Genomic DNA, 26285 nt, shown 5'->3' on the forward strand with positions numbered 1-26285 from the left:
TTTGAGTTCCAAACATTTACTAATCCTTGAATAACAGCTGAACAAAATGATGGCGGTAAATAAATTAGTATTTCGAAGCCCGAACGAGGCCACACACTAACTGAGCTGCTCTCTGTACCAGAGGCAAAGAATTAAAATGACAAACATGACTTAAATGCACATAAATTCACTTCATTCAACAACATAAATTATATTAAAGCCTAGAACACACAAGAAGACAGAAGCTCATTGTCCTTTCATGCCTTATGTCAGTGAAAACAACTCTCGCATGTGTATGAATCACATGTGATCTGTTACTGTAGTTTGACCGTTTATAAAAGATCTACTGTGAGGGAAGTAGTGTTTACAGTAAGCGCACCCCCTTTCAGCTTCAATTACACACTTGCTCAACATACCTGCAAGATATAGTCACTAGAACTGCTATTTCTCAAACAGTTTACTGTTGGTTTAAGGGGATTAATTCAGACAAAAATGAGTTCTGTTATTAATTTCTAAAGGCTTAGTGGTTAGCATGTAGCTGGTTTGAGTTCCAACTAGGCATTTCTGTGTGGAGTTCTACCCGTGTTGACGTGGGTTTTCTCCGGATTCTCCGGTTTCCCCCTCAGTCCAAAGACATGCGGTTTAGGTGTCCTGCATAGTTTAGCTCCAACCCTCTTCAACACACCTGCCTGGACCTTTTTAGTATACCTAGAAAGAGCTTGATTAGCTGGTTCAGGTGTGTTTAATAGGGGTTGAAACTAAAATATCCAGGACAAAGGCCCTCCAGGACCAAATTTGGGCAGCCCTAGACTAAGACATAGGTCTCAAACTCAGTTCCACATCTCTGTACAGTTTTGGTCCAACCCTATTCAAACACACAGGATCCATCTAATCAGGGTACTCAGGACTACTCTTGAACACCTTAATTAGTTGGATCAGGTTTGTTTGAATAGGGTTGGAACAAAAAAGGAATTAAAATCCTCCAGGAATTTGAGAAGTTTGAGACTTATGCCCTAAGACAGGGGTGGCCAACCCTGTTCCAGGAGAGCCACCTTCCTGCAGATTTCAGTTCCTACCCTTATCCAACACACCTGAACCAATTAATTAGGACCTGAACACCACGTGATAATTACAGGCAGGTGTGTTTGATATGGGTTGCAACGGAAATCTGCAGGAAGGTGGCTTTCCAGGGACAGGGTTGGCCACCCCTGCCCCAAGACGTTTGTCCATTTTAATGAGCTGTGTAAAGTCCAGAAAAACAAACCAAAAACCTTGTCAAGACATTGCATTGACTTTGGTGGTTCAACTGTAATCATACAAAGCTCCAAGAACACTTGTGCAACCACTGAACTCGCATGACATAGGACCGTTGCTGACTATGGAGGATGAGGTCTAAACAAAGGGTCTCCGGGGATTGGAACAACATAAGGGTGAGTAATTAACAACAGAATTTTCATCTTTGGGTTAACCAATCCTTTAACGTGACTCCATAATTTTGTTTCCTCTATATTTAATAATACCAACCCTTTCTCAAACGCATTCATACAAACACACTGACCCTGAGAAACACAGTAAGTAATGTCACAGTTCCAGCATAACAAATGCCTTCACAAACACTCTAGATCACTTCAAAATTGAGTGTCCTTCCTGTTAAACTACAACATAAGAGCAAACATCCTCCTAGAACAAGCACACACACAACTAGCACAACATACACTCTGTAAAAAGACATGTATACTTTTACTCAATCCCATTTCGTGAATTCTGTGTTGGGTTGTGTTGCAAGTTTCAACAAGAAAGTAGCTTCCAAACCATACCTCTTGTTTCATGCTCTGTTTTTTTATATCTACTTTAAGAAGCAACTGAGAGTTTAAGACCATCATTTGCAGACAAGATACTTTGAGAAGGGGTTTGTACAGTCTTGCAGTTGCCCTATGTTTCTAATTGTGCTCTCACCATTACATTCAATCTTTCAAAATCTGCACTGTTTCCAAAAGGAAGTCCTAAAAATTAGCATCTTGTAAACCAGGTATGTCAAACTCTGTTCCTAGAGGGCTGCAGCCCTGCACAGTTTATTTCCAACCCTGCTTTGATACACTTACCTGGAGGTTTAAAACAAGCCTGTAGTACTCCGTTTTATCAGGTGTGTTTAATTAGGGTTAATTAGGCTATTCTGTGCAGAGCTGTGGCCCTTCAGGAACTGACTTTGACACCTGTCAGTTCAGTTCACACACTCTTTTCTTGGGTTACCTGACCCTACTAGCCCTGTACTTAATATTCCTACCCTTGTGTTCACTACGCAGTAAGTATCTTGAAGTTTTGTCTGGGAATTGATTGCATGGTCTAAGAAATGTTGTAAAGTTAAGTTTGTTCCTAATTGGGCATTCAGTGGAGAGGTGATAGGGGTTAAAAGGCCTTCAGTTGAGTTGCCAAGATAAGGGAGAAGGGATATAGAGCAGAAATGTCATCTTGTAAACTCATTCCTTGGCCTTGACCCTTGTATCCTTGTTCTTAAACCCATTATCCTTCCCTTTTCGTTGACCAAAGAAGACTCAAGGTATTGTTTGGGAAGAGGTTGCATGGTCTAAGAATGTTCTTCAGTTGTCTTTGTTCTTAATTGCATGGCAAATTAAGAAAAAAATTCTGTCTAAAAAATCTTTCTAAGTTTTAAATGGTCTTAAATGTTACACAAATAAGAGTGTGGGAATGTTGTTCAAAGCTCATCTTGTAAACTCCTCCCTTGGCTTACCTCTATTTTGGCCTTTCTATTCTTGTGCTCTGTACATTTATATTCAATAAGGAGGATTTAATGTATGAAAAGAGATGTCCTTCAGTTGTCTTTGTTCCTAATTGGGCTCTTACTTTAATAATGGACATTACAAATAAAGGAGATTTGTTTTTCAGAAAGGGGGTCCTATAAAGTTAAAGCAACTTCAGTTGTGTTGCACAAGTCAAACTAATTAACGAAATGGGAACCAAATCTTGTAAACCCTTACCTTTGGTTGCTTCAACTTGGCATTGAGCATTATATTTGTTTGCTTGAACCCAATATCCAATACCCAAAATGATATCCAAGCAAGACTCAAGGTACTGTTTGGGGAGGGGTTTCATGGTAATAGAAAGGTCTTGGATGGTCTTCAACTGAAATCTTTTAGGAAAAGGAAAAACCATTTACTGAAGGTATTTCTACAGGGTTAAATGGTCTTCAAGTAACAGCGGATGTAGTGTATTTCTGAGCCTTCATACACTCAACTTCCCCTCTTTGCTGTTAAAAGCAACTAATGTTAGACATTTTTCTTTTTTTGCCAAGTCCAGAGGTGGCAGAGTTCAGCTATTCTCTTGGTCTTCCAAGGCTGCTCTGCTATCCCTACCTTCTTTCCCTAGAAGCCTCCAGTTCTCTTCATTCCCTTTCTCTTAATCACCCTACGTTGGTCTCAAGAGTACTTGGTATCAGAGATCTTCTTCCAAAGAAGCGTTTTGAGGTTGTTCAGAACAAGGGAATGATGCACCTCCATCTGCGAAGCAAGTCCGCTGAGTGTGACACATGTGCGCAGCTGTTTCTCCAGGTCCTCCCTAAGATCGGATGGTGCTCCGAAGAGCAGAAAGTCTTGTAATAGCGCGCACACCTTGGCCAGGTTTGGTTGCACCACCTCCACGTTGCACTGCCTTGCTAATCGGTCACACGTCGCAGTGCAATCACGTCCATAAGTACAGTCTGCATTAGCCTCACAAGTTCTCCCTCGTAGAAACCCCTTTACTGTTGCCTCCGATGCCAAGCTTTGAAGATCTGCCATCTTGAAGTCATATTTCGCATTGTAGCCAACCCGCCTCGGGCTTGCGTCACATATGTAGAAGCTTCCATACATGCCATGAAACACCTCCTCTACAAACTCTAGCAGGCCAATGGTTATTCTAGCCCTGCGGGGCCATGCAGGAGCGAGCCACTGGTTAAGAGCTATGCCCAGCGCTTCTGGAAACACTGGCTCCAGCCAGCCGGGCACCTCCAGCCTGAAGAGTGCACTGTGTGCCACGTGTTCAGTCACATAAAGGTCCCCACAGAATCCCAGCAGGTGGGGAGCATGCTCTTTATCCTGCAGTGCCACCATTAACACAAATTCATTGATCTGAAGCAAAGCCCACACTGATTTCGCCTCCGCTAATGAAACTTTGCCATCACCGTTGACATCCGCTAAAGAAATCACACGAGTTACAAGCGTGCTAAGAGACGACTGCTCTCCAACACTGTCCTGTGAAGAATGGGAATGAAAGAGGATTAAGAACTTAGTTTTTAAAATACAAAATATAATGTAATAGTCATGAATTATGACTTCCCACTCACTAGCACATTCACTTTCTTTTATTATTTATGTTATGACCAGAGAAAATATGTCTAGATTTTTCAATGACGAAAAATCATGTCTTATACAATATCATTTTCTATAATTTTAGGATCTTTTCCTGGAAGATGAACAAAAAAATTTCAATTTTAGGAGTATTGACAGACAAAAAAGTCATTGAGATCTTTAAATTACAGTCTGTTTTAGCATTACAGATGAATAGCCATTTACAGCATTTGGTGTGGGTTGTGTTTAAGTGTGTGTTTGTCTTTTCTCCCCAGTGACACTGGAAGTGAGTGTATTGTTCTGACTGTGACCTTTTCAAGCTCCTTCAGTTATTTTTGGCCTCTCTTCCATGTTACCCCACTCCCTCCCCTGTTCTCTCTCTTCGTTTTCACCCTCCTACAGGGGACCTTCAGGAACTGCCGAAAGCTGAGGGTTACTCATTCATTAGCTTTGCTGTGCAGGACATAAGCATCTCTAATAACAGTCACAACTATAGGACTGTGTGATTTGAACACTGCAACTGGAGACACTCCAGCAACAGCTGTTATCTATATCACTCAAGGTCCCGGTATACTTCAAATCGAAAAAGAACTGAAATGGCATCATTTTAAGCAAAGGCCAGACAAAAGGAAGTTCATTACAGTAGTTCAAAGCAGGCTACCAAAACAAACTAGTTTTGGGGGAGATTGTTTTGGTCTTGAACACCTTTGAGCTACTATTGGACGTGCTTCGTATCCATGCAGTTCAGAGTCAGGCCCCGTTTACACTAGTGCGTTTTAGTTTTAAAACGGCGTTTTAGAATGAAAACGATCCGCGTCCACACTCGCGTTTTACCCAGCGTTTCTGAACTGCTCTCCGTCCACACCAAAACGCTGAAAATGCACATCACGTGACCACACACACACACTTTGGCAATCGCTGGAGCCCATCTACCCAGATGAGAGCTCTGCTAGTGGGACTTCTCATCAAGCATCTCCCGCTGGATCTAATCTCACTATATTTATCAAACGTGATATTTCATTCATCTTGTTGTCTTTATCTAACGACATATTGCCTGACTTTGGTCATTGGAATCTATAACTTGTTCTCAGGTAACGTGTTTTGGCTGAGCGCAAAGATAAGTTAATGATTAATGTAAGCACGTAGCCTACATTCTGTATATTGACTGATCGCTTGCCTTTATTTCCTATAATGTATAAACTTATTGTATGTTATACTTTTATAATGGCCATTATCGATTATTAAAACTGATATTCAGCAAAAGAGAGGGTATGTTTCGTATTTTCACTGAAATTGAAAGGAGGCAGGTGTTATCGGCTCCGTTTTGTTATAAATATGCACACAGTGAAGATGACGCTCATGCAGCACGGCGCCTCAACATTTCTGCTGTCTAAGTTGCTAATATTAAAATGAAAATAGGCAGTTCCTCATATCAAGTTTACATTTTATTGTTGAGAAAGTGAAACAACGTAGCCAAGGTGATGTGAATGAAGTTATAAAGTAACGTTACGTTACATTGTTCCCTGTGAAGATTGACGCGTGTCCTCGGTATGTTTTCCATATCAAACTGAGAAGAAGAGATGCAGCCTTGATCAAACTTGCGAAGTCTGAACTTACACGGAGAAGATTCAGGACTGAACTGTGTGTGGGCTACTTAATATTGAGGAAAAGCCCCAATCAGAGAGGCGAATGTCTGCAGCCCCGCCTCCGTTTTCAGATGTCTCCGTCTTTCCCCATCCACACTGAGACGGAGCAGCAGCGTTTCAGAATGAAAACGGCCTCTCCAGCGTTTTCGAAACGCTCCGTTTTCGGCGCTCGAGAACTCCGGCGTAGTGTGGACGGATGGCGTAACCGTAGCAAAACTTATGCATTTTCAAACTAAAACGCATTAGTGTAAACGGGGCCTCAGACAGGAGAAAAACATCCAGCACAATGAAACTAAGGGTGCTTTCACACCCGTGAATCGATTCAGTTTACAGATACAGAGATTACAAATGTTACATTGTTGCTCTTGGAGTGATTCGCTTTTACACTGCAAAGTTTCCAATCGGACCAAAAGAGCTAAAACAAGTCATGTGTGAGTAAACTCTCCTCACATTGGTCAGAGTGTCAGGGTTTTTTTGCAGAGTCCCGCTCAGCTGTCAGGAGAGGTGGTGGTTTGGGGGTGTTTGACAAGGTGCACGCGAAGAGAGGGAGATGCGCGATTACCGGGAGATTATCACTCGTTTGCGGGCATCCAGAGACTCGCGAAACTTCCCGCCCTACTCATAATTCTCTCTTCATATAGCCGTATGCCTATTACATATCCATAAAACACTGTGATGTAACCGCGCTCGGATCATTTGCTTTCTCACTGCAATCGATCCGCTCCTTAGTTTGTTTCAATCGAGACGAGACCACCTCATTCAAGCGATCTCGGAGCAATTGATTTGGCGTGGATCAGAGAGCATTGGTGGATTCACATATGCCAAACGAACCGCACTAACTGGGCAAACGAGACAGGTTCCGAAACAAAAGTGTAGGTGTGAAAGCACCCTAAGTTAGCAACATGAATAAAATGGAGAGTCAAGTCAAAAAGCTGGTACTGATTGCACAAATCTCATCTCATTTTTATTTGTTTTTCCGGGGCCGGGTTGCAGGGGCAGAAGTCTCCAGCTCCCCCGGGGGGATCCCTAGGCGTTACCAGGCCAGCCAAGAGACATAGTCCCTGCAATGTGTCCTAGATCTTCCCCGAGGCCTCCTCCGGGTTGGGACAAGCCTGGAACACCTTCCTAGGTAGGCGTGCAGGAAGCATCCGAAACGGATGCCCGAGCCACCTCAGCTGACTTCTCTCGATGTGGCTTGCACAAACATGTTGCACTATTCACATGTAATTAGATGCGTGAACATTTTAAGTTTACTCGCTTTATTCGCGTGTAAAATTCACTTCAAAACAGATGCGGCTTTGCGTCATGGCAGGAGTGTCTGTCGGCCGACAACTCCAGTTTCATTGCTTATGGCTACCATGGATTTTATCAAAAGATTAATAGTGTCTTAGGAAGGCTGAAAAACAACATATATTCATTCGGCGCTGTGTCTTGGTACATCGGATCCTTTGGAGGTGCACCTAGCTCTGTGGGTTCATCAACTCATTCAGAAGCTGCACCTGGATGACAGACACTTTCAATGGTACTTCTGACTGAATTTGATGACCTGTTGTCCCTTGTCGGCAGGGTTTTTTCCCTCGGGACACCAACTGCAGACGCTACATCATAATCACGCCCCCACTAAAGCAAGCTTCTGATTGGTTAACATGGTATGAAATCTGCCACAGTTCTAATTTTTCAACTAGAGTGATTTGCATGTCAAACACCCGAAATTCTCAATTCGTGCGAATTCGCACATCTGATGGCGTCTCTGCATTGACTTAACATGCAAATCACTTGTGCTTTATGGTTCATCTACATCTGGTGTGAACATACCATCACAGTATTACCATTGTTGTTGTGTTTAGGAGTCCACTTGAGCGGTGTGAGACATTTACAACCCCTACTGCAGCAAAGGGCTGTCAGAAGGTTTGAAAACAGTATACTTACTCAACTTCTTTTTGGCCTCAAACAAAAAATAACAGTTTGAAGTATACCAGGGCCTGAACACTCTTTTTCACTGAATGCAAATGCCTTAAATGTAGTCCTGAGTATTCTTCCAGGAACGAGCATGCTACTATATCCTGAATTCTAGTAGATTTAGGTACCTTGAGGAAGGCATGCAGCATCGCTCTGAATTCATCCATGGACGTTCCGCGAGTGGGTTTGTCGTAGAGGTTGTTGTCATGTCGTAATGGAGAATCAAGACCATTTTCTCCTCTAATGCTCTCTTCAATCCCACACTTCACTAATACAGCCTTCTCCTTCCATACAGCACTGTACACCTGCAGCACAAACAATTTTATATTATTGCCTAAAAGGCCATTTGTGTCTTGTATCCAATAAGTGCGTACGTTTTTTATACAACAAGTGCATATGTTGTTCTTAAAGTTTCATACCAACTTTAAACTTCTTTTATCTGTTAGTAATTTGCATAATACACTCTCAGTATAAGAGCTTTCCACACAACTGTTTGTTTTTGATTTTTGAAATTCGTGCACAGGCATGTTTAGTAAATGAGACCCATTATTATTTCATTTTTCTGTTTTTTTAATTGGTTTTTGTTGTTTACCTGGTGTGTTGGGGATGTTGAAAGACAGTGATGAAGAGACAGGGTTTTCTCCTCACACAGAGATTTACACACTGACCCGGAGATGATCCCTCTACGGTAATGATCGCACTGTAACACAAGCAAGAAAAGAGGCATTTACAAGAAAAGGTAAATATATATTGAAATCTTATCTCAATTGATCAAGCAAACAGGTCAGTTAAAGGACAGACTGTTTCATGATGGATTGATGCTTGAGCAGATGAATTCTCCTTCACACCTGTGTTCCCCCTTTTTCTTCTCTTTCATTTCTGCTTTCTACAAAAGTGGCTGTTAATTTGCATGTTGCAAAACAAGAGTTGAAATCCCACTGAGCTTTACCAAGTGTTTAAAATGACTCACACATATATTTATAGATATTCAGATATATAATCTAAGGTTATACGGTTATATAATTAAACTTTAAGGCTTTTAAAGGGTCATGAAACACCAAAAGACATGTTTTGATTAGTTGACAATCATATATATGTGCCTTGTTGCTAAAAACACTGCTGGGACACATAACAAATGAAAATTGGCTGTTTTTGTGTTGTTTAGAGCAAATTCGTTCTTCCAGTTTGAACAGAAATTTTGAAGCTTTGTAATGGTGATGAGATCCTTCATTCATTCATTTTCTACCGCTTTTCCAGGGCCAGGTCGCAGGTCTGCAGTCTTAGGAGAGAATCCCAGACTTCCCTCTCCCCAGACACTTCCTCCAGCTGCTCGGGAGGATTCCCGAGGCCAGCAAAGAGACATAGTCCCTCCAGCGTGTCCTTGGTTTTCCCCGAGGCCTCCTTCCGGTGGGACATGCCTGAAACACCTGCCTAGGTAGGTGTCCAGGAGGCATCTGAAACAGATGCCCGAGCCACCTCAGCTGTCTTCTCTCGATGTGAAGGAGCAGCAGCTCCACTCTGAGGTCCTCCCGGTTGTCAGAGCTCCTCACCCTATCTATAAGGGTGCGCCCCACCACCCTTCAGATTTTTTTCTTTGTTTCTTAAAATTGAGTTTTCGATCTAAAAATTTTGAAGTTAATATCTACAGTAGGACAAAACTAAATTGCAATACATTCAGATTTTTGAGGAGGGGGTCAGAATAGTAAAAAAATAAGTCAGGATTATATTTATAACATTAATAATTATGAATCTAGAAGGAATAAAAGTGAAGATATAATCTCAGAATTCCAAGTAAAAACTGTCTAAGCTAATTTATTCCAATATAATATGATGCTAGTGATGTAACATTGTGCGCCGAGGCTTTGAAGCATGCATCAAAAAAACAATACATCTTGCAATGGAACAGTGTACCGGAGCTTGATTAATTTTGCCATCATCACGTGATCAGTGACGTCCGAAGCTTCATTTTCGCCTATACCCATGTGACTGCTTCGAATTTTGATTCAAACGTTTAAACACCCTCATGGGTTAGTAAAGTGTGTAGCGAGAGATTAGGCATTGATTACATACATACGTTTCCAAGCACTACACTGGTCCACCATTAACATATAATAGTAATTTATAGTAAAAAGGTTTTGAACCATACTAAAGTGTATTAGCATATTTTTTTTACAACTATCTTTAAAAAAACACTGCATATCAAAGTAAAGTGTTTAAACGGAGTCCAGCTGGGGAGTGCAGCCTGACAGCCTCACTCACATAGCCTCCTCCTAGAGCAGGGGTGTCAAACGTACGGCCCGATCTGGCCCGCGAGATGATTCTGTGACCTGCACTTTTTCAATAAAATATACTGCTTTTCCAATTGTGTCCACTGGATGGCACAATAGCAAACTGTTAATTTAATCCGATCCAGAAGCCTGAAGCAGCGTCAGTTTGACAGCCATCTCAGAAAGAAAGATCCCATCTATACCCTGTCATACCACACCAGTGCTTCCCACACAAACACTTTACTTAGACGGGCCACCCAGGTATATTTGGTGTTGACACATGAATAATACTATTATTATCATCCTTTTACACTTTTGTATTAGTCCAAGAAAACTAAACATTCGCAATTGATTAATCAGTGGAAGCTCTGCACGTTTTCTACTGCTGGTTCTGTGTGTGTGCGATCTGTCACTCACACAGGAACTCTCACGTGCTCTGCAGACCTACAGAGATGCGCCTTTTCTGCAAAGATGCATCCAACTGTAGTTTCTGAATCTCCTAAAATGTCCAGGATTCAGGTTTTACCTTTGCTTTCAACAGTTGCTGTAATTTGTATGCATTTTTGCATTACCACTTCGCAGATGATCCCCACTTGGAACGAGTGGGTGAGTGAAGGACTAGTTCGAATACGATATATGGAAATACTTTTGAATTCCTTGAATTTTACCAGTCATCGGTGGTGTAATGTTACATACCTTATGTGTGAAAACTACAGTAATTGAGTCATTTGTTTATATTACTGTTGTTGTATTACTACATGAAGGAGTTGTTCAGTTGTGAACATTTGACATTATTGCAACACAGTGCTTTCCCACACTTTAAACAGCAGAGGTCCTCGTCGAGCTCTGATTTTGAGAGCTTCAAGTAACGAACCTTTTACCGATACAATTGAATCGAGCGCTTCACTGGTTCAGAAAGCTTCATTTCACCATCACTATTTGATAATTGGTATGTTTAATTTACTTAGGTTGCCTGTTTTTTGGACTGTAGGAGGAAACTGTAGAACCCGGGGAAAAACCACACAAGCACAGGGAGAACGAGCAAACTCTGCACAGAAATGTCAACTGGTAAAGTAAGGACTTTAACCAGAGACATTCTTGCTGTGAGGCAACAGTGCGATTCACTGGGTCGCCGTGTCACCCATTTAGAAAGAGAGGCAGTTCTTCAAGATGAAGATAAGAAACTCGGGTTATTTATAATGAGTAATGCCGAGTTCAGACTGCGTGATTTTAGCCCCGATTTTGGCCCGCCGACAGGTTTTGAGAAATCGCCGACAAATGCCTGAAATCACAGGCAAATCGCTGCTCGTGCACGTGAGTGACAATCACACAGTATGAACTATCAAAGAACCGATGAGTCGCCAATGCCTGTGAGATATTTAGCGTGCTAAATATCTGGAGCTGTCGGCGATTCAAATCATACCGTGTGAATTGAGTTTTGACTGAAAATAAAATCAGCCATCGCCTACAGCCAATGAGAGAGCAGCTTTCACTTGTGTGTGCGTGTGTATATACCTGCTGCAGGCCAGCGGGAGGCTGGGGGAGAAGTTAAAAGCGCTCGTTTTCGGTTTATTTGGACCCACAAAATGGAGGAAGAGCTAGTGGAGGTTTGACAGGACTCAGGAGCAACCATGTCTGTTTGACGTTTCATACAGAAAGAAATTAGATTATTATCAACGTTGAGGAGAAATGGCTAATTCCCTTTAAACCCAGGTGAGCAAACATGTACATGTTCAACCCCATTAAAGGCTTCTTTCTCATTATGTAGTTAATAACAAAAGTTATACTACGTGCTTTTGGCTGTGAGACGTAGTTTGGACGAAGTTGTTGGCGATTCTTCGTATAGTAAAGTCATGCAATGTGAAAGTCCCTGTCGCCGATCCATCTTGCAGTGTGAACAAAGCAGCGACGAAACGCTAGCCCAGATAGTCATGCAGTGTGAAAACATCTGTGACACGACTACTTTGAAAATCATGCAGTCTGAACTCGGCATTAGGATTCATCTGATTGGTGCATCATGTGTTGGCTAATGAGGGACCAGCCGTGAACAATCATAAGCACGTGATCTTCTCAAAATTAGTTTATAAAGAAACTTCACTAAAAATGGAAAGAAAGAAAAGAAGTGTTTCATGCATATTTTATATGTGCCACGTTTAAAAAGACATTTTGGAAAATAAAATGAAGGAAGAAAATCAAAATGAGGAACTTTGGCTTTCGGTGTGAAAATAGATTTTACAGCTTTCATTGTTCCAATAAAACACCATCTATTTCTTCTTCTTTTTTTAAACTTGTTAAAGGGATAGTTCACCCAAAAATGGTGTAAACATCTTAGTTTCTATCTTCTGTTGAACACAATAGAAGATACTCGTTGATGGCAACCTCTGACTTCTATAGCCGAAAGAAAAATACTGCACTGCAAAAAATGCTTTTCTTGCTTAGATTTTTTGTCTTGTTTCTAGTCTAAATATCTAAAATTTCTTATATCAAGAAGCATTTTCTTGACAAGCAAAACATATTGTCTCGTTTTGAGAAATAATATGCCGATATTAAGTGAGTTTTGCCTTAAAACAAGCAAAATAATCTGCCAATGGGGTAAGCAAAATAATCTTGTTTTTTCTTTTGACGTAAGATTATTTTGCTTACCCCATTGGCAGATAATTTTGCTTGTTTTAAGGAAAAACTCACTTATTATTGGCATATTATTTCTCAAAACAAGACAATATGTTTTGCTTGTCTAGAAAATTCTTCTTGATTTAGAAATTTTCAGATATTTGGACTAGAAACACGACAAAAAATATAAGTAAAATCATTTTTGCAGTGTGTAAGTGCTGATATCAAGCATTTCTGCATAATCGCACATTTATTTTACATATTTGTTTCATATTTCATCCTTTAGTGATTTAAGGTCCTAATGTTTTGTATTAATTTAGCTGAAGTGTATTTATGAATGTAAATGTGTTGGAAGGTTTAAATGTGTTATTATTTCATATGTTATAGTTTAAGACATTTATTATGGAAACTTGTCACTTTGAGGAAATGGCGTGTAATGTGAGTGACTTGTTTATGGATCCCCGGATAGACTGACGATGAAGAGACGCATGTCAGTGCTGTGTAAAGTTACATGTGTTTAAGAAGCTTAAAGTTGCTGCTGTCATAAGTCAAAAGGACAGTGAAGAAGACTTTATTAATCCAAGGACCCTCTTTTCATGACAAGCGACCAACGAGGTATTTGTTTTGCTTTTAATGTATTAGATAATCGTAGTTTGTATAATTTCTTATACGTTTGTACTGTGTTCATTTACTTATACAGTTCTCACGGCGTCATGGCGACAGCTGCAAAGCACATAAGGACGACCTTACATAAACGCCCGTTCTGGAGAAACAACCTGTGTCTGTGTTGTTGTAAAGAGAGTTACAAATACATTGGAAGTCAATGGGGTCCATCACCAGCATTCTTCAACAGAAGAAACTCAAATAAATGTAAATGATGACAGATTTAATTTTTGACTGAACTATCCCTTTAAGAAAGAATATCTGACTGAGAATGTAAACATCTCACTAAGAAGAAGTTCCTATTTATATCTCAGAGAGGAATACATCATGATTAAAATCACAATCAAGTGTATTGAGCGAACACAAATTTGGTTTCTATAAGAGCATAATTATGAACTTCCAGCTCTCTCGCTTCTTCTTTTTTTTAATCTTCCAGTTCCTCCCTTCTCTCAGGACGGATGTGCAATAACTTCCTGACAGTGACAAACAATACAGACACACAACAACAGCATACAGTGCCCTGCACTTTTTAGCAACATTGGTAAATATGAGAAAAGTAGACTATGAAAAAATGTCTAGCAGTTTGATCATCCGGTCTAAATATTACAGGCTTTTTCTTTAAACACTTCCAAACTATTTTTGGTGATGTAAGTGAGTGGTTCTGAAATGAGGGTCGCTTGGGGATTTCCAAAAATCAAATAACTCTTTATAAACTAGTAGAACTTCCATATTTTATCCATAACTAACAAGAGATAAAAAATGACTAATATTCATTCATTCATTTTCCTGTCGGCTTAGTCCCTTTATTAATCTGGGCTCGCCACAGCGGAATGAACCGCCAACTTATCCAGCAGGTTTTTACGCAGCGGATGCCGTTCCAGCCGCAACCCATCTCTGGGAAAAAAAAGGACTAATAGTTAGATTTAAAAGAAAAACAAAGCCCATCAGCTTTTTTATTTATTTATTTTTTATTTATTTTCCCATTGGATTGCAACCCATAGGTTAAGTTAGATTAACGACACACAAATAGCATCAGTTTCAGCAGATTGATATTACGGCACCATGTTAAACGTTGACACCTTTTCGCCACTCATTACAATTCATTGCGTTTTGTTGTTAATATGTTTGTGTTTACAGTCCTATTGGTGTGTGCGCAGTATTTGTATATTTATTACCACCTCCGAGGATATAGGGGGGTCAGAAGATACTGGCATTGTTATTTTGGGGGTTGCAAGTTGACAATTTTGGAACCCCTGATGTAGATGAGGCTAAATTGTAGATTCAGAGACTTTTGGACCCTCCAAAACAACTGAATTCTGTGATGTTTAATTTTTTAGACACAAAGTCATCTTCCAGGCTGATTAAGTGAAGTTTATTCATAAACTAATTTCGAGAGGATCACGTGCTTATGATTTATCACGGCCAGTCTCGCATTTGCTAATCACTAATCTTCCAATTATATGAGCCCTAAGCCACTATAAATAGCCTCAGTGTTCAGTTCACTTTATCTTCGTTTGGAAGAAACCCCCCTCCTCCCCTATTCTCCTCCTTTACCTGTGATTGAGCGGCACAGCGGTCCAGTGGTTAGCACTGCGAGCCACACAGCAAGAATACTGCCGGCCCTAGTTCCATAGGACCGGTGGGTGTTTCTGTGAGGAGTTTGTATGTCCTCCCCGTGTCTGCGTGGGTTTTCCCCGGGTTCTCCGGTTTCCTCCCACCATCCAAAGACATTCAACATACATACCAATCAAGCTTGTCTAATCCCTTACGTTCCCTTAGCTACAGCAGCAGGGGAGTTCTGAGATCCACCGAGCTCGGGCTCCCTTCTTGCTCTGCCAACGGGAGGAAGCCCCGGGCTCGAGGAGCCCTTGAGCTCGGGGCTCTCTCCCGGGACAGCATGCCAAATAAGCTTTGTAAATCATCAGCTAAGTGTGAACTCTTGAATAACACATTTATAATCACCCTGATGGTGGAAAATGAGCAATTACAGTGTTTTTGCCATTTTCGTAAAGCCACCTCTCAATTTGTGAAACTTAACAACATTTCTCCACAAATCACAGTTGTGTTCTTTGGTTTTCCCCATTGTGATGAATGACTGAGTGAGTGTGGTTTTTGTGTTTCCTCATATTTTAATGTCTGGAAACATTTGAGAAGGAGAAAATAGTAACTACATTTTTGAGTGAACTATCCCTTTAAAAGAAAATAGCACTGATTAATGATAGATACACTGTAAAGAATGCTGAGTTTTACACAATTCCTTCATGTTGTCCCACCACGAATTAAGTTAACTTAATAGTTTTATGTTCAATCAACCTAAATTTGTAAAAACTATTATGTTTTCCCCTAAAACCAGTAGGAATTGTTATTTCAATTCATTTTAAATAAGTAGTTTAAACAAGCAGCAAAAGCAATTTGAGTCTACTTGAGTCTAATTCATTTGTGTTGAGACAATATGAAGGAATTACACTCATCGGCCACTTTATTAGGTACACCTGTCCAATTGCCTTTTAGCGCAAATTTCTAATCAGCCAATCCCATGGCAGCAACTAAATGCATTTAGGCATGTAGACATGGTCAAGACGATCTGCAGCAGTTCAAACCGAGCATCAGAATGGGGAAGAAAGTTGATTTAAGTGACTTTGAACGTGGCATGGTGGTTGGTGCCAGACGAGCTGGTCTGAGTATTTCAGAAACTGCTGAACTAATGGGATTTTTGAGCAACCATCTCTAGGGTTTACAGAGAATGGTCTGAAAAAGAGAAAATATCCAGTGAGCGGCAGTTCTGTGGGCGCAAATGCCTTGTTGATGCCAGAGGTCAGAGGAGAATGGCCAGACTGGATAAAGCTGATAGAAAGGCAACAGTAACTCAAATAAGCACTCGTTACAACCGAGGTATGCAGAAGAGCATCTCTAAACACACAACACGTCCAACCTTGTGGCGGATGGGCTACAGCAGCAGAAGACCAAACCGGGGGCCACTCCTGTCAGCTAGGAACAGGAAACTGAGGCTACAATTCACACAGGCTCACCAAAATTGGACAATACAAGATTGGAGAAATGTTGCCTGGTCTGATGAGTCTTGATTTCTGCTGCAACATTTGGATGGTAGGGTCAGAATTTGGCATCAACAACATGAAAGTATGGATCCATCCTGTCTTGTATCAACAGTTCAGGCTGCTGGTGGTGGTGTAATGGTGTGGGGGATATTTCCTTGGCACACTTTGGGTTCATTAGTACTAATTGAGCATTGTGTCAACACCACAGCCTACCTCAATATTGTTGCTGACCATGTCTATCCTTTATGACCACAGTGTACTCATCTTTTGACGGCTACTTTCAGCAGGATAACGCATTATGTCATAAATCATCTCAGACTGGTTTCTTGTGATCACTGTACCCAAATGGCCTCCACAATCACCATATCTCAATCCAATAGAGCACCTTTAAGATGTGGTGGAACAGGAGATTCGCATCATGGATGTGCAGCCGACAAATCTGCAGCAACTGCGTGATGCTATCATGTCAATATGGATCAAAATCTCAGAGGAATATTTCCAGTACCTTGTTGAATCTATGCCACAAAGGATTAAGGCAGTTCTGAAGGTGAAAGGGGGTCCAACACGGTACTAGTAAGGTGTACCTAATAAAGTGGCCGGTAAGTGTAATAGTATTTTGCTTAAGTATGATTTTTCAGTACTCTTTCCACCACTGATAAGATCACACAAAGTTGTTTTTTTGTCAATCACCATGAATCAGCTTCTCACTCTCTGTCTGAACCTGCAGTGTCTATTCTGTGTTGACTGTAAAGTGGCAAGCACTGGCGCTCATGGGACGTCCTGTCATGCATTATGGAGGATGCCGTGACTTACGATGAGCATGGTGCAGACGTGTCCTCTGCAGAGCTCTGAATAGGAGGAGTACTGCATGTAAATCACCCAGCTGGCCACCAGAATCCCAAACCACGCCACCAACAGGTACTTCACCTTCACTGCAGGCAAACGGGCCTAAAAAGAGACAAACAAACACTCTCAACGATAATTAACATGCAATGACAAATAGAAGCGAACGTTTAGATACAGTTGAAGTCAGCATTATTAGCCCTCCTGAATTATAAGCCTGCCTGTTTATTTTTTCCCCAATTTCTGTTTAAAGGAGAGAGGACTTTTACAACACATTTCTAAACATAATAGTTTTAATAACTCATCTCTAATAACTGATTTATTTTATCTTTACCATGATGACAGAAAATAATATTTGACTAGATATTTTTCAAGACACTTCTATACAGCTTAAAGTGACATTTAAAGGCTTAATTAGGTTAACTAGGCAGGTTAGGGTAATTAGGCAAGTTATTGTATAATCATGGTTTGTTCTGTAGACTATTGAAAACTAATATTGTTTAAGGGGACTAATAATTTTGACCTTAAATGGTTTTAAATGTTTTTAAAAAAATGATATGTTGGCTTTAATTACCTTTTTTATGTCAACAGGTTCCACGTAACCAAGTTAAGTAACCTAAAATAAAGAATATTTATTTGACTGAACTTAAGTTAGTTACATAAAGGTAATGTATTGTTGTTTAGTTCAATTACTTTAATTTATTCACACTGTAAAAAAAAATCGTTAAATTTACGGAAAAATACCAGCATTTGTTGCCAGGAATTTTCTGTAAAAGTATGGAAGTTTTATAGGACTGTTTAAATTTACGGAAAATAACCCTATTTCATAGGGTAAAGTCATTCAATGGGGCGAGGCAGTGGCGCAGTAGGTAGTGCTGTCGCCTCACAGCAAGGTCGCTGGGTCGATGGTTCGAATCTCGGCTCAGTTGGCGTTTCTGTGTGGAGTTTGCATGTTCTCCCTGCCTTCGCGTGGGTTTCCTCCGGGTGCTCCAGTTTCCCTCACAGTCCAAAGACATGCGGTACAGGTGAATTGGATCAGCTAAATTGTCCGTTATGAATGAGTGTGTGTGTGAATGTGTGTGTGGATGTTTCCCAGAGATGGGTTGCGGCTGGAAGGGCAACGCTGCGTAAAAACTTGCTGGATAAGTTTGCGGTTCATTCCGCTGTGGCTACCCCCGATTAATAAAGGGACTAAGCCGACAAGAAAATGAATGAATGAATGAATGAAGTCATTCAATGCACTAAAGTGTTCATGTGTGTACAATTAGCAAACAGATTTTCACTGCAATAACTGCAGTAACTACACAGATACCTTTAAACAAAAGAAGATGCAGCACAACATCAGCTATCCTTAGTTCATATTGGACTTGCACACAGATGCTACTATCCTCCATAATTATTCTAGCCAAAATAAAACAAATAAGACTTTCTCCAGAAGAAAAAATCTTATTAGTCATACTGTGAAAATGTCCTTGCTCTGTTAAACATCATTTGGGAAATATTTAAACAAGAAAAGGGCAAGGCAGTGGTGCAGTAGGTAGTGCTGTCGTCTCACAACAAGAAGGTCGCTGGTTCGAGCCTCAGCTCAGTTGGCATTTCTGTGTGGAGTTTGCATGTTCTCCCTGCATTTGCTTTGATTTCCTCTGGGTGCTTCGGTTGCCCCCACAGTCCAAAGACATGTGGTACAGGTGAATTGGGTAGGCTAAATTATCCGTAGTGTGTGTGTGAATGTGTGTGTGGATGTTTTCCAGAGATGGGTTGCGGCTGGAAGGGCATCCGCTGCGTAAAAACTTGCTGGATAAGTTGGCGGTTCATTCCGCTGTGGCGACCCCAGATTAATAAAGGGACTAAGCCGACAAGAAAATGAATGAATGAAACAAGTTAAGAAATTCACAGGAGGGCTAGTATTTATGACTTCTAAAAAAGTATACAATTTTTTTCCACATTCACAGATGAAGTGTAAAAAAACTACAATAGGATTATCATATTGCCATATTAAATTACAATATTTGTGGTTAAGGTGTCTAATGCATATATATATAGCATATATAGGATATGTGTATGTCATCATTTTACCCACCAACACTGGGTTATTTTTATATGTTTAAAATACTCAATACATGAGATATACACTACCGGTCAACTTTGGGTTCAGTGTTTTTTATTTATTTTATTTAATAATTTAAATAAAATTATTCTGTTCATCAAGGCGGCATTTATTAAATATTTATTTAGAACATACTGTATGATGTTTCAAATTAAATTATTACTCGAGTCATTGTTGCTTTTATTACTATTAAAATTAATAATAATAATAGTATTAATAATAATAATTAATATTAGAGTGATTTCTGAAGGATCATGTGACTCTGAAGACTGGAGTAAGGACTGGACTCAACAATAAGGACTGCCCGATGGCCGGGGCCAGCGTGAGAGATGCTCGGGACAGTAGAGAGAATCGTTACTGGCTCGATCAGGCCAGTGCTGCCTTGTGACAAAATTTTAATTCGTCTGCGACTATTTGTCGATTGCATGCATATATGCAGTCTTAGAATTGGGAAACTATTTGTGATTTTTTTTTGTGAAGTTGTAAACACCATATTGCGTTTAGGTTCCTTTTATCTGATTGGATGTTGTGAGCATGTTATTTTTTTCCACAACCTTGTAAAAACCAGTACAGGGAAGAGACGGCAACACCACATTGTGAGGCTATAAGAAAACATCTGTTTCTAACGTTGTGGAAACAGATATTCAATTCAATTCAGCTTTATTTGTATAGCGCTTTTACAATATAGATTGTGTCAAAGCAGCTTCACATAAATGGTCATAGTAACTGGATCAGGGTAGTTCAGTTTTTAGTGTTTAAGTTCAGTTCAGTTTAGCTCAGTTCAGTGTGGTTTGAAGTCATTATTGAGAGTCCAAACACTGAAGAGCAAATTCATCGATGTGTGGGAAAAAAAACTTCACCAATAGGAGAGTGAAGAAAAAAAACCTTGAGAGAACCAGACTCAGTTCGGCACGACCATTTTAATTTCTCCGCTGGCCAAAAGTCTTGTGCATATTTACATGGGTACAACACAACAACAAAAAATGAAGTGATGATTTGCATAGTTTTGCGTCACTTTAAGTCCGCCACCTTTTGTTTTGCAATAAAATACCTGCACATTTTCCATACTGCTTTATTTTACTGCTAAATTTTTAAACATTTAAATTCTAGATTTACAGGCAATATTTTGGACACATTATTTAAATGTGGCTAAGAATTAGCAATTTCTTTATTTCTTTATTTTATTTTCTTGGTGGGGCCAGTGAAAATTTTGGCAGGGCAAGTAAAAATCTGAACCACTGGTCCGGTCGGGCCGGAAGGAAAAATCCTTAGCGTTAAACCCTAAATGAAGCTGAAAATTCATCTTTAAAATCAGCTGAATAAATGATTAAATTAAATCATAAACAGTTATTTTACAGTGCAATAACATTTCACACTTGAACACTTTGTACTGCATTTTTGATTAAATAAATGCAGCCTTGGTGAGCAGGAGAAGCTTATTTTAAAACATTTAAAAATCCTACTAACCCCAAACTTTAGACCGATAGTGTATACATAATAAAACTGAATTTTTATATTTGGAATAAATTCGCAATGGTGCTGTTTTTTCAGTCTTAAAACAATACAATTATGAAACTCGATGATGTTACGGTTAGAATTATGTCATAGTGGAGTGTTTTATTTATGCATGTGGTATCTGTGCCACATAAAAAGGTCATCTAAAAAATTTATTTGTGCTTAAAATTAAAATTGGTTTTTAATGTGAACAGTTTCTGCACCTCTGAGAGTTACATAGAGAAACCCACAGAGGGAGAGATATTAGTGCTCATCAACATGTGCCCAAACAAGATTAAACTCCATTAAACTCCCCTCTTGGACAGTTTTCAGGTGTAAAAGGCCAGTGAATGCCAAAGGTTGCAAATGTTCTGTGTGTGCGTGACTCTGTGAAGACACATGTATCTGATTACTGCATGCTGATAAGGACATCTGTTATTAGATCCTTAAATTCAGTCAGTGTGTGGGTGTGTGAGTGTGTTCTTTCAAAAAAAAAAAAAGTCCTGAACACACAATCCAAAGAAACACGAGTATGTGTGAAAGTGAGAGTGTATGGGTGTTTCCCAGTACTGGGTTGCAGCTGGAAGGGCATCCGCTGCCTAAAACATATGCTGGATAAGTTGGTGGTTCATTCCGCTGTGGCGACCCCTGATAAATAAAGGACCAAGACAAAGAAAAGTAATTGTTTCTTGACTCTCAGAGTGCCGATAAATTGTTAACTTGCATTTTAATGAATCACCAGGGACCACAATTTCAGCTAAAAGTCTTCTTTAACTCTTGTGTGCTGTTGAGGATGTGTTCATACACTCTGAGGGTGCTTTCACACCTACACTTTTGTTTCGGAAGCTGTCTCGTTTGCCCAGTTAGCGCGGTTCGTTTGGCATATGTGAACAGGGCAATCGCGCTCTGTTCCGTGCCAAAGTAATCGATCCGAGATCCCTTGAATGAGGTGGTCTCGGCTCGATTGAAACGAACCCTGGAGCGGTTCGATTGCAGTGAGAAAGCGATCCGATCCGAGCGCGGTTATATCACAGTGTTTTATGGATATGTAATAGGCATACGGCTATATTAAGAGAGAATTATGAGTATGGAGGAAAGTTTCGCGAGTCTCAGGATGCCCTCAAACGAGTGATGATCTCCCGGTAATCTCGAGTCTCCCTCCCGGTCCTCAAATAGGCATCGTCCCCTTCTCACCCCTCCCCACCGCATCTCTCCTCAGATACGTCGCGCGCGCACCCTGTCAATCACCACCAAACCACCTCCTCTCCTGACAGCTGAGCGGGACGCTGCAAAATAAACCCTGACACTCTGACCAATATGAGGAGAGTTTACTCGCACGTGACTTGTTTTAGCTCTTTTGGTCCGATTGGAAACTTTGCAGTGTAAAAGCGAATCGCTCCAAGAGCAAAGAGCAACAATGTAACAATTGTAATCTCTGTTTCGGAACAACTGAATCAATTCACAGGTGTGAAAGCATCCTGAATTGATTTTGAGTCTTAATTTGGCCACAAACGTCTCTGTGTTTCAGCAAATGGGATGACTTTTGGTGACAACCCCAACTGGGAAAACCACCAACAATCAAGATCGCATGATCATATGCTGTCATGGCTTTGCAACCAAAAAATGTCATTATAATAGTCAATAGGGCGAAAACAGTCACCAACATAACAAAAGAGTAGAAAATTTAAACAATATACAAAGGTTGATGTACTACTGGGGGGGGAAAGCACATCTTACAGCCCCAGGATGAGTAAATCAACAACAAATTTGAATAGTTTGTTTTCAACTGAGGAAAGAAAGTCCTACAGGATTGGAGCACAAATTTTTATCCATTTAACACTGATCTGTTTAACCAGAGTTGTGCTTTTGTTTAAGTTCAGATCGAATCCCTGCAGTATTGATTTTATCTTGCACAAGAGAAAAGAAAGATGCGTTTGTCATTGGTGGCATGTTCAGCGATGAATCTGACAGAGCTGACCTACAGAGTCTCAAGCGTCTCACTGCGCACTTACAGTGAGTGCACTTACGAAAGAGGGCTCTTAGTGTGAGTCTGCAGAAACACACACTGAACAGTGATGGAAAAACAGTATATTAAAGGGATAGTTCACTGAAATATGAACATTCACTGTTAATTTACTCTGTTCTTCAATGACGGGGTGTTCAAATTTGGTTCTGGAGGGCCGGTGTCCTGGAGAGTTTAGCTCCAAGCCTAATCAAACACACCTGAACCAGCTAAAGAAGCTCTTACTAGATATACTAGAAACTTCCTGGCAGGTGTGTTAAAGCAAGTTGGAGCTAAACACAGCAGGACAGCAGCCCTACAGGACCGAGTTTGGGCACCCCTGTTCCAAGATGTCTGTCTGCTTTGTCTTTAGTGGATCATAAAAAAAAATTTTTTTAGATATAACTGTGGTCCTTGGTAATTCATAAAATGTAAATTAAAGGTGCTGTATGTAGAGGTTGAACTAGGTATTGCAGTCTAAATTCTAAATATTTAAATTTTTTTTTTTTGACATTGCACATGCAGGTTGCCAGATTGAGTACAGAAAACAGGAAAGAGCATTCTTGATAATCAAGACTCAGTCCCTGTCCACATGAACAGGGGATGTTTTCAAAGCCACATTTTTTTTGCATGCGGTTTTGCTGTTTGTCCACACAAAAACAGAATATCAGATGACTGAAATCAAGTTTCAAGCATCAAAAAAATAAATAAAATAAGATCAATACAGCCTAATCATTTTGTACATTGGAATATAGTTTGTTTTTTTGCTTGGAAAAAATAAATAAACAGTATAACACATTTTTAGCCTAATTTACAGAATACCCCTGTAGATATATATTTTAATCCAATCTTCTAAAGAGTCATTTGATGAAATATTAAAATGTTGAAGGATCACAGTGCACCTCTAAATCTCTTATTAACAATGAAGTGTAGAAATTACCTGTAGACCCTTAGATAACAGATAGAAGAGCTTCAAAAAATGTTATAACCTATATATTTAGCTTAAAACCGAGCTTAACTTGTTTTGTTTTATTAATATTTTGTGCAGGTTATACCTAAATAAAACTGTGCCATGATATTACAATGTCAACATGTGTGAGCTTGAGCAACAAAACGCTTGAATCCATGAACAATATTGACATATTATTTTTACAACCATGACAATGTGCTATTTCAACATCTCTAAACGCTTTCTGACAGACTTTTTTTTTTTAACCAAAACACATCGTTTAATTGAGTTTTGCGTAAAATAGTTATTTGTTTATTCTCCTAAAATAAAACTGAGGCATGTCCTCACAATATGTAAACTCTAACTCTGAAATAGATTCAAATTAAACTTATTGCCACAGATATTCAAGTACTAGTGTTACAACTATCGAATGTTTCCCTTTGTGCAGAATGACGTCCATATTCACATATCATAGCATTTACTCATTGTAATATTGTGCTTAGTATCATATGAGAAATTTAGCCTTCTGACAGAAACATACGACTATCACTGAAGTGTAGTAATTACCTGCAAACCATTAGATAAGTGATATAACTTTTAAAAATGTTATAGCCTATATATTTAGCTTAAAAGAGCTCAATTCATTTTGTTTTTATTAATATTTTGCAGATTATACCTACATGAAACTGTGCCATGTTATTACAATGTCAACAAATGTGAGCCTGGGCTACAAAACGCATGAATCCATGAAAGATATTGACATATTATTTTTACAAACATGACAATGTGCTATTTTAACACCTCTTAATGCTTTCTGACAGACATTTACATTACCAAACCTCATAGTTAAGTTGTAAAGTTAACTCTAACTCTAAAATTAAACCCTTTACCACAGATGTTAAGTACTGGTGTGTTACAATTATCCCTGGTTTCCCTTATCATTGTGCTGAATGACTTCCATATTCACAAATCATAGCATTTATTCATTGTAATATTACACTAGGAATCTAACCAAATGACAGCTGTCTGACAAAAACAAATGGCCATCAATGATGTGTAGAAATTACCTGTAAATCCTTAGATAATGGATGGAAGAGCTTCAAAGGAGGCTATGGTCTATATATTTAGCTTAAAATAGCTTAATTCGTTTTGTTTTTATTAATATTTTGTGCTGGTTATACCTACATGAAACTGTGCCATGCTATTCTAATGTAAACATATGTAAGCTTAGGCTACAAAACGCATGAAACCATGAAAATTATTGACGTATTACTTTTACAAACATGACAATGTGCTATTTTAGCACCTTTAAACGACATTTCTTCTACCAAACCTCGACATATAATTGAAAAAGCTTCTGAAATAAGCTTCATATTGTTCTGCGTAAAATAGTTATGGGTTTATTCTCTCAAAATAAAGCAGAGGCATGTCCTCACAGTGTAAAATAAACTCTACCTCAAACATAAAACCCATTGCTACCGATATTTGAGTACTATTGTGTTACAATTATCGTCGGTTTCCCCTTATAATTGTGCTGAATGACTTCCATGTTCTGCTATCATACGACCAACTGAGCTTTCCGGCAGAAACATATGACCAATGGCCATCACTGAAGTGTAAAAATTACCTGTAAACCCTTCGATAAGGGACAGAAGAGCACCAGGTGCACCAGTCTGCGTAAACTCCTCGGCATCTTCACGCAAACGCCGATGCTGATGCTCAACACCAAATGAAGATCCTCTCCAAAATAACACGCCGTCACTTTCTCATCTGCTCTCCCCCATTACAGACGACACGCCTGCGCTCTCCTCCAGCAGGAAAAACACAAATTTATCCTGGTATTTTCGTATGTAATCGGTCGTGAGATGGAGAAACATCCTGAGCTGATGACGATGAGGATGATGATGATGCTCAACTCAAGGACACGCGATCCGGGCATCATCCGCGCGCGACCACATGTGATTTGGATGATGATGGTAATGATTTAAAGAGCTGATCCGACATTTGAAAAGACTGGTGTTTGATTCCGATCCTACAGGACTTGTTTTTTTTCCGTCGCAGTGTGCGGATTCAGACGGTGAAAGAATGACTGGAGATCAGCTGGAGATTCGGCCTCACTGCGACTCCGCAAAAGCGTCTTAAAGGGGAAGCGAACCTGAATTATGAGCCTGATAGAAAACAAACTGTACTGTCTCTTTAAATAAATAAAATCGATTCAATTTGACTACATGATTTAATTAAGAAACAAAAATGTATTTAAATGGGATTTAAGTAAGGTATACTTCTATATTTTGTTGTTATTTTTTATTTTAAAAGAGAATCTGAGACATTATCGAGACAGGTTATAAACCTGAATGAGTATCTTTC

General features: G+C 39.7%; 1 protein-coding gene across 4 annotated transcripts; it reads right to left on the minus strand.

Annotated features, from left to right (window-relative positions):
- On the minus strand, positions 1-26009 carry dipk1b (divergent protein kinase domain 1B). Of its 4 annotated transcripts, none has more exons than XR_015519649.1 (6): positions 25546-26009; positions 17337-17471; positions 8520-8627; positions 8056-8232; positions 1323-4226; positions 1-1013 (listed from the first exon to the last, which is right to left on the minus strand). XR_015519649.1 is itself a non-coding variant. In NM_001128738.2 (5 exon segments), coding segments are annotated over 5 exon segments (1299 nt in total). In that variant the 5' UTR covers positions 25612-25701; the 3' UTR covers positions 3317-3413.
- Between the last annotated feature and the right edge of the window lie 276 nt (positions 26010-26285).

The sequence above is a fragment of the Danio rerio genome, chromosome 21, assembly GCF_052040795.2.
Source record: "Danio rerio strain M-AB ecotype USA chromosome 21, GRCz13ab, whole genome shotgun sequence".
Taxonomy (NCBI): domain Eukaryota; kingdom Metazoa; phylum Chordata; class Actinopteri; order Cypriniformes; family Danionidae; genus Danio; species Danio rerio.